Source organism: Ammodytes marinus (genome assembly GCF_949987685.1).
Source record: "Ammodytes marinus genome assembly, chromosome: 6".
Taxonomy (NCBI): domain Eukaryota; kingdom Metazoa; phylum Chordata; class Actinopteri; order Uranoscopiformes; family Ammodytidae; genus Ammodytes; species Ammodytes marinus.
The window spans coordinates 17,343,706-17,351,684 of record NC_137235.1 but is presented as its reverse complement, the minus strand read 5'-3'; the positions used below and the strand labels follow the sequence as shown (position 1 = coordinate 17,351,684).

The following is a 7,979-nucleotide window of genomic DNA, read 5'->3' as shown; positions in this document are numbered from 1 at the left end:
TGTGTCTGTGTGTGTGTGTGTGTGTGTGTGTGTGTGTGTGTGTGTGTGTGTGTGTGTGTGGCTATTGCTTAAAGCTCCCAATCAGGGATATTAGTCTCACATGGGACTATCGGGCGAGGTGTGACTCCAAGCGTGCCTGAAATGTGTATTAAAAACTTGTTCTGTAAGTGTAAATGTGATCTTCTCCCCTGTCTTTCTTATCCTAGGCGCCACATTCCTCAAAGACTTTGCCTTTTTCGCACGGACCTCCTCTGTTCCACTCTGCAATCTCACTGGGAGTGCTGGGGCAAAACTGAAGGGGCTTCAACGCAGAAGAAGGAGAATGAGCTTCAGAGCTGAGAGGAAAGAGAGAAACGGGAACAGAGGAGGGGCAGGTGGAGGAGGAGGTGGGCCTCTTTGCTCCGGTCTCGACCACGGGTATTCTTGGGTTGATAATACAGATGTGGATGTTATTGCTTGAGAATACGCGTAGTTGAGTGGAAGCTTTGTCATCTACATGGGACCAAAAAGCAGAGCCTCATTCAAGTAGAGCACCATGAGAAGGTGAAGGGGGGGGGGGGAGTCCAATCAAGCCCCCAAAAGTGACTTTTCATGAGGTGAAAAAAATGCTGATTTTGTCAATTAAGAAAAGTTTGTTTTTTATAGAACACATAGCCGAATCAAATGCTGCCACTGAAAAGGTGTTTATCAAGGTAGGTTTTATCAAGCAAGTGGAGGAAATAAGTTTGTTTTGCCGGAGAGATTCAGCCTCTCCTGCAGAGGCGCCAGTGGGGAAAGACATGCGCCATGCGGCTAAGCTAAACCCTCCAGGCATCAGTGCACGGAGCTTAACACATAAGTCTTCAGACTCCCACGTTAATTCCAAACCTTGATTACATACCCTTGTCAGTCAGTTGTGCACACAAGTGAGCCCATAATCTTATCAGTTGATGAATGTCTTTCGCAGCCATTCACACTCTGTCTGCACCAAACATTTCCCTCACACGGAACAGAAATTCGAAGTTTGCCAAAAAATTGCTTTTTGGAAATAAAGTGATGCTACGGCGTGGTACATTATAACAGTGTATTACAATCAACCCACCACACTACCAACTACTCTGGTACTCCTATTTTTGACTTCCCTCCTCATTCTAAAAATGTGTGAGAGTTTGATGCCTGTAGCAGCAACAGGGGAGGGTAACACATGAAGACATGTTGAAGCTTGCATCCGTTACTGGCATTTCAGCATTCGGCTCAGCTGACTGGCTGTCATGACGGAAGCTAAGACAGACAGACAGACAGAAGGACACACACACGCACACACACACACACACACACACACACACACACACACACACACACACACACACACACACACACACACACACACACACACACACACACACACAGCTACATAAACTGCATGAGGTGTTCACGTTATCTGCATGCTAGTAATATGGGAAATAGGAGATTGATGTCTCTTAAGAAAACGAGCATACAGATAGATCCCCACATACCGTTTATGAATGCACACACATTGCAGCTAAGTTCACTGGGTCTATGTGCCAGTGGGGAAATAAGGGCTTGATTGATTTTATGGGTAACTATTTTTAGTCAGAATGATGGATGTTTATGTGTTTTATTGATCAAGTTGAGGTGTGGGTCTGACAAATTCTTGGACTTCGTGGGCTTTCTGATTAATCAAGCAGCAAAGGTGGTGGAATAAAACATTGAATTACATGCAGTTTTGGTACATTAGCATTATTGCTAAAGATTATAAATTAGAAAATCCACATTTCTTTGCAAATTCAGCAAAATACCAGCATCTATTGGCAAACTTGCTTGTGATTAATTACACTCCTATCATTTACCATTCCAAGATGTCTTGCTACTGCATAAGCAAATATGTTATTTATTAACACATTGTCTAGTTATAATGTATCCACATTTCACACTGACGCTGTGAGTATTTGTGTATGCATGTGTGTGTGTGTGTGTCTGTGTGTGTGCTTCTAAGCAACAAAATGACTATTGTGAGCACAGCTCCAGGTGCCTAGCAACCGAATCGCTGTTTCCTTGGCAACAGTTGCCTCGCACTCACTGTGTGGGTGATTGGCAGCCTTGACAACGGAGACAGAGTGACACTTGACCTCGCGTGCTGAATGGGAGAGAGGAGAAAGGAGTGAGAAATAGAAGAGAGGGGGAGGGAGGGAGTGGGAGGGGACGTGCACAGACAGATGAGAGACTAAGTGATAATCATTCTCCATTGTAATCATCCTCCAGCATGTTTCATAAGGCGTCTGCAATACCTCTCCAGCTGGGGTCCATCATCAAACACAATACACAGTGCAGTGTGCGCATGCATGGACACACTCTTCCTGGGTGGAGAGCCCAGGCAGGCACTCCACATCTCATCTATTATCACTCAGCGCTGCCTGGTGCACAGCCTTGCTACACTATGTCCTCTTTCATTTGTGATCTGCTACATCCTGCACTCTGAAGGGATGAAGGGAAACTGGACTCCTCCAAATTTGTCACAGTCACAGATGCCACAGGAGAGTAGAACAGAACGCTGGGCACAGACATTTTCCTTAAAAACCGGCACTACCAATTTCTTTGACACCTTTGAATTTAATTGCCTGTAGTTATTAAAAAATAATTGTTTTTGTTTGGTTCTCCATCTGTTTTGTTGTCTTCCTGAAGGTATTTCATTGTAAAGGGTTTTCTTTTGTTGAAAAGGGTGTTTTTTTATTCTGGCTACACCTGTGTAGTGAATGATGAATCAAAACTGAAACAGAACATGCTCAAATAAAACCCAAGACTTGGAAGATGTGTCTATTCTTTCTTTTCTACATTCCGACTTTTACTATTAAATCAAGTCAAAAGGCAAAGTGTTTAAAGTTAACATACCAGAACTGACACTTGAGAAACATTTGTGGTTGATTTAAAATATATATATTTATATATACAATTTCAATTTCTTTGAGAAATCATTCAAATGCCACCTGAGTTCATCCCTCCATTTGTAACTAGTAGATGTTGCTCAATGCTGTACAGGATGTTTATGTGTAAATCCATGCATTTAGTTTCCTACTCCATAAACAAGTAATCATACATTAATGACTTAATGGTTGAAATTAGACCTTACATTCAAATATGAAATCAAAGAGACTAACGCATATTGAATGCAAAAAGAAAAGTATTTCAAAATATTATTCCAGTGTTCAACCAAATACTTACAATTCTCTACTCTAGCGGGCTATCAAATCACAAAATATACACTTGATTATACTATTCAATGAAAACCAACCAACACTCATTTGTATGAAGTCATATTTCTGCTTTATTTTCAAGATCACAATGATCAAATTCATTACATTTAAAAAAACAGCATGTTTTATGCTATTAAACACCGTTGGCCGTTGCATAGAAAAATAAACACCCAAAATGAATGACTGATGTCAGGATTGGATCACACTTTTCTGCACATATGCGCTAAATAACCAACATCACTTGTACTTCTTGAAAATGTTTATTTTTTGAAATGTAAGCTAAAAACAAACAATCAAGTGAAAAAAAACGTACCGATAAGTACTTAAAATTCAAAACTTTTGAACTTAGCAGCTAAGCAGAAATCATAAACGTTTTATTCCACTCTGCAGGAGGATGAGGAGAGCTGTGGGCCGAACACAACCCGTAACATCATTCAACAAAAGAAAAAGTTCACTCCTACGCATTTCACGCAGTAAAGTCTGGCTGAGCAGTCTCCAACTCCTTTCTCCATTTTCAGTCAAAATCCACATATTCACATGTGTATTTCTCATCCTGCGAACCACATAGATTTGACTTTCTTTTGATTTCACATTAAAAAACGGCAAGATGGGAGACCACCCTGACACTGGCTTCTTGTATTAAATAAAAGTTGAGCAGCTTACAAATCTACCCATTCAAATACTATTTAAAAAGCAGGATCTCCAGAAACTACTTAGAAAGGCCTGTTTACACTGCATCTAAAAATAATCTTTGTGACTCATTTCAAATTCTACAAGAAAATGATTGAAAACACAAAGCCTGCTCAATGTGTGAAGATTAAAGCGGCAACGAGTAACATTTAAATATCTTTTAAACAGCCTAATTTTTCCTCTGATAATCATAAATTACCTTTAACAGCAAACGAGACCATCAGTGCAAAGAAAGACGTTTTTATATAGTTTTTATTACTGCATTTGATCTGGTCGTACACCCAGTCCGATTTTCGGTTCACGCGTGCATGCTCTATGGTCACATATCCGTATTGGTCGCAGATTTCAGTGTGGCGCAGGAACGTGAATTGAAAAGCCTATCACTCCAGGTGAGGGAAGGGGAGCGGGAGACCAGATCCCAATTCACCAGATGTGGGACAAAGACTACGTTTGTGCGGGACAATGCGGGACAAAGTGCCGTTTTTTTAGCAAAATAAACTCGTGTCACCACCGGTAATGCCAGAGACACGGCTTTCTAAATTAAAAAAACACTATCTTTAGATCAGCGTGCAGCAGTTAAGTTAGCTACTGTTAAACAAATAGAGCATTAAGGCTGCGGCTTCACATTAAAAGCATTTCACTGGCTTCACATTAGCATTTCACTTGACAAACGTGAGTTGGCTTTTATTTTGAAGTAACAGGAAAGTGAACGTTGAAGCACTGTAGGCAGCACCTTCACAGAGCCACTGAGCCCAGCAGCCCGATACACACACACAGACAAACACACACACAGACAAACGGAGACTGCTGTCTCCTGACAGCTATCGGATAAATGCCAGATTATAAAACACGCATTTAAAAAGGGGGGCTCACTTTCAATAACAATGCGGGACAACGTCTCAATTTGCGGGACGTGTGAAAAGTAATGGAAATGCGATCTGGTCATCCTAGAAGGGGAGCGGGAGCCTTGTTTGAGACAGTTATTTGTCGTCATAATGACTGATAACGGGGCTGAACCATCAAAGAAAAAAAAATAAAATGCAATGAAGAAAAGCTCAAAGGGAGAGTGATAGGCGGGCGGGAGGGCGTTGCCAAGCAACGTATAATTTCACGCAGCGAACCTAGACTGCAGTGTTTACTCCTAAATGAATGAGCGGTAGCCTACTAAAACAAAGTTTACTTTGCCTCACCAGCATCATCAGATGACCATTATTCATCTGAAATAGTCATTATTTACAACAACATAAACACATTACCTCATCGTGATCCATAACTAACTGCCGTCTCTCGTTCATTCGCTTTGTGTGGGGACTGGGGACACATACTCGTTCAGCTCCGTGAGAGGTGACAATGGATCAACTCATTGCAATCAGGTCAGGTGTAGTTGATGCTGTGTCACTAACCACTCTCACCGAGCCGAAAAGAGTCCGGTGCCCTCACACTTTCAACACACGGACACGCACTATATTGCTTCCTGATTATTTGAATCTTGAGGCCCTGCACGAGCTAGAAAACAGCTTCACGACAGCTGGCGTCGTAAAAATACTACCGCTTTTGTTCAAAGGTGTCGCCAACGTGCCGACTTACTCGTTGTACCTTTAAGTGATAAATCTCAAGACTCAAAACAAGAGTTGTGTCTCTCACAGAAAATGGAGGAAAAGGAAAGACAACAGGACTGCCTCAACTTCTTGCCAAGGACTGAAAAACTGCTGTCCACACAGCTTTAAAACCCAAGTGATATTAAAAACGGAATAATTAAAATTTCATAAATGTCCCCTGACCAGTCTGATCATATAAGGGCCTGGGACTGCTGGCCACATCTTCATTGTGCTCCTGCAAAGACGGCCAGCTTCCATGAGGGCTACTGGTTGGCTGATTCACAGGCATCTATCCAATCGCTGTATACGTCGACTGCCTCCGACAGATCTGAAGAGCAATGGATTAAGGACAAAAGGAATTCTGCTGCTCAAGAGTAAGAATGCATATCAGCGCATGATGACATGAACTTTGGAAAATCAATAAAGAAGAGAAAACAAAATCTCAACACCTGCTGGAAAAGTATCTGTTTATTAAGCTGAGGGTGAGCAGTAAATATTCCTCCAGTAGTAATCACATTTTGAATTCATGTCACATATCAGATGTAAGATCAGGAAATGGCTGTTGCCTGTCCCTCCTTTCCAAGCCACTTGCTTTTCCACTATTCTCCATTTTAAAAAAATAATAATAATTTAGTATCTGTTGGAATCAAAAAGTAATACCCCCCAATGAGTCTTAGGCAAAGAAAGTCTTATGGGAGATTTCTTAAAAACAATCTCAAATCTCAAGGTTGTCTCGCAGCCTTCAGTTTGCTTTGTCTATCGTCTGTTCATGTCTCAGATTCCCTTTTGAGTTCTATCTTCTTTTTTTTTGCATGTTGCATTGTCGGTGGGAGCAGAGATTTAAATGTGTCATTGCCAACGACTACATATGATATTGAAGAAACTTGACCTGAACTTGATTTGCTTAGCTGTCTTGGAATTGCATGAGTTATCATCATGTGGGTTTCTTGTACATAAGGGGAGATAACGAAACTGTTTGATATTCCTTCCTTGCGGCCAATGTGCTGTAATTTTGTTTTGATTTCTGATCACAAAACAAAAACTTGATCAGCTGGGCTTTATATGTCCTACTCCTCACCAGATGTTGGCTTTGATGTGTGGTTTAGGTGTTTGCCAACTGAAAATAAGATGAAGAAGATGTTTAAGCTGTTTCTCCGTGTTCACTTGTGTAGCTGTAGGCAGGGATCTATATGATATGGTAAAGATGGTCGGGACCAAAATAGTTTTTGTTACAGCTTTTTATGCATTTAAAATGAGTGTAGACATAGTCTGAGCCACCTCCATGATGGATACACTACCAGAACACGCTCAATCGACTGTGTGGAAAATGTTGGAAATAAAAAGTGTATACCTTTAACAATAGCCACACTAAAGTGGACTTGATCACATGAAAAGTGAAAGAAATTGTTACATAAATAATGAAATAGACCTACCTAATCAGAAACAATTAAAGACGTTTTTATTACTAGTAGCCTATAATGTGAATTAGTTCATGACGTTCATGAGTGAATAAGGATACAGGTAATGGGGGTCTGGAACTCCTCCAAACAGACTGTGCATGATATTATTCCAGTATTTCGGGTCCTCTCCCTGTTGACACAAAAATGAAAGAAAAAAAAGTTTGCAACCATCACCTGAGAGATAAAAAATAAATTTAGACAAATAGCAGTTGTCTTGCGATACGTACGTACATTTTAACATCGCATGACTTCTCGTGATTGCAGAACGGACAGGTAAACTGCGTGTCCAGATCTCCCGTCAACTTCTTCTTAGGAGGGGGGTTTCTTTTGGACTTGCGGCGACCCATTACAAACCAACTGAATCAAGTCTGTGCGACAAAGAGACGGCAAAATCAGTCACATTCTGAACTTGTGCAACAGGTGAACAACGTAGCATAGGGAAATACGCAAGAATACTTGCAGCAGAAAACCACTCCAGTCAGCAGCTACACCACCATATTGTTGGCAACCAAAGTAAGCAAGCTAACGTTAGCATGTTTCTTGTTGATCTAAACTCAACCTAAAAACCCTCTCGAAAAGAGAAAAAAAGTCAAACGGACTCTGGTGGTAAGAGAACATATTTGATTGTGCTTCGACTTTTAGTAGCTTTTATACACGTCATGGTTGCTAAATGTTTTCTAGTAAAAGTTTGATCTTGTTTACCTTCGGCTAAACAAAGTACACGTTGTGGTGTGAAGCTTTCTGAAGACCCGGCATCGGCAACCATTCCTGTTGAATGATTGGACGACAATGTGTGTTCGGCGGGCAGCCATTGGCTATCGGACACGTCAGTTAGGTGGATTGGCATCTGACGAAACAGCGTCAGACACCGCCTGTTCCCGCGTGGTGGCGACAGAAGCTAGATCTCAGGTTGGCTATTTCTGCCTAAAATTAGGCTACTCTGCTGTTTTATGTTTGGGCATGCCCTCCGACAATAGGAA

General features: G+C 41.3%; 1 protein-coding gene across 1 annotated transcript; it reads right to left on the bottom strand.

Moving 5' to 3' along the window:
• Positions 1-3,332: 3,332 nt before the first annotated feature.
• LOC307251846 (transcription elongation factor 1 homolog) lies at positions 3,333-7,743 on the bottom strand. The gene is made up of 4 exons (XM_080029272.1): positions 7,702-7,743; positions 7,231-7,367; positions 7,059-7,129; positions 3,333-5,867 (listed from the first exon to the last, which is right to left on the bottom strand). The coding sequence occupies exons 2-4, from the start codon at positions 7,344-7,346 to the stop codon at positions 5,803-5,805; spliced, it is 252 nt and encodes an 83-aa protein (XP_079885398.1). The 5' UTR covers positions 7,347-7,367; positions 7,702-7,743; the 3' UTR covers positions 3,333-5,802.
• Positions 7,744-7,979: the final 236 nt, after the last annotated feature.

Excerpts from the sequence above, each read along its gene's own strand:
- LOC307251846 (XM_080029272.1), bottom strand. The coding sequence starts at position 7,346 with ATGGGTCGCCGCAAGTCCAAAAGAAACCCCCCTCCTAAGAAGAAGTTG. Across the intron at positions 7,130-7,230 it reads AAGTCATGCGATGTTAAAAT|GGAGAGGACCCGAAATACTG; the intron begins GTACGTACGTAT and ends TTGTGTCAACAG. Across the intron at positions 5,868-7,058 it reads GTTCCAGACCCCCATTACCT|ATCTGTCGGAGGCAGTCGAC; the intron begins GTATCCTTATTC and ends ATTGCTCTTCAG.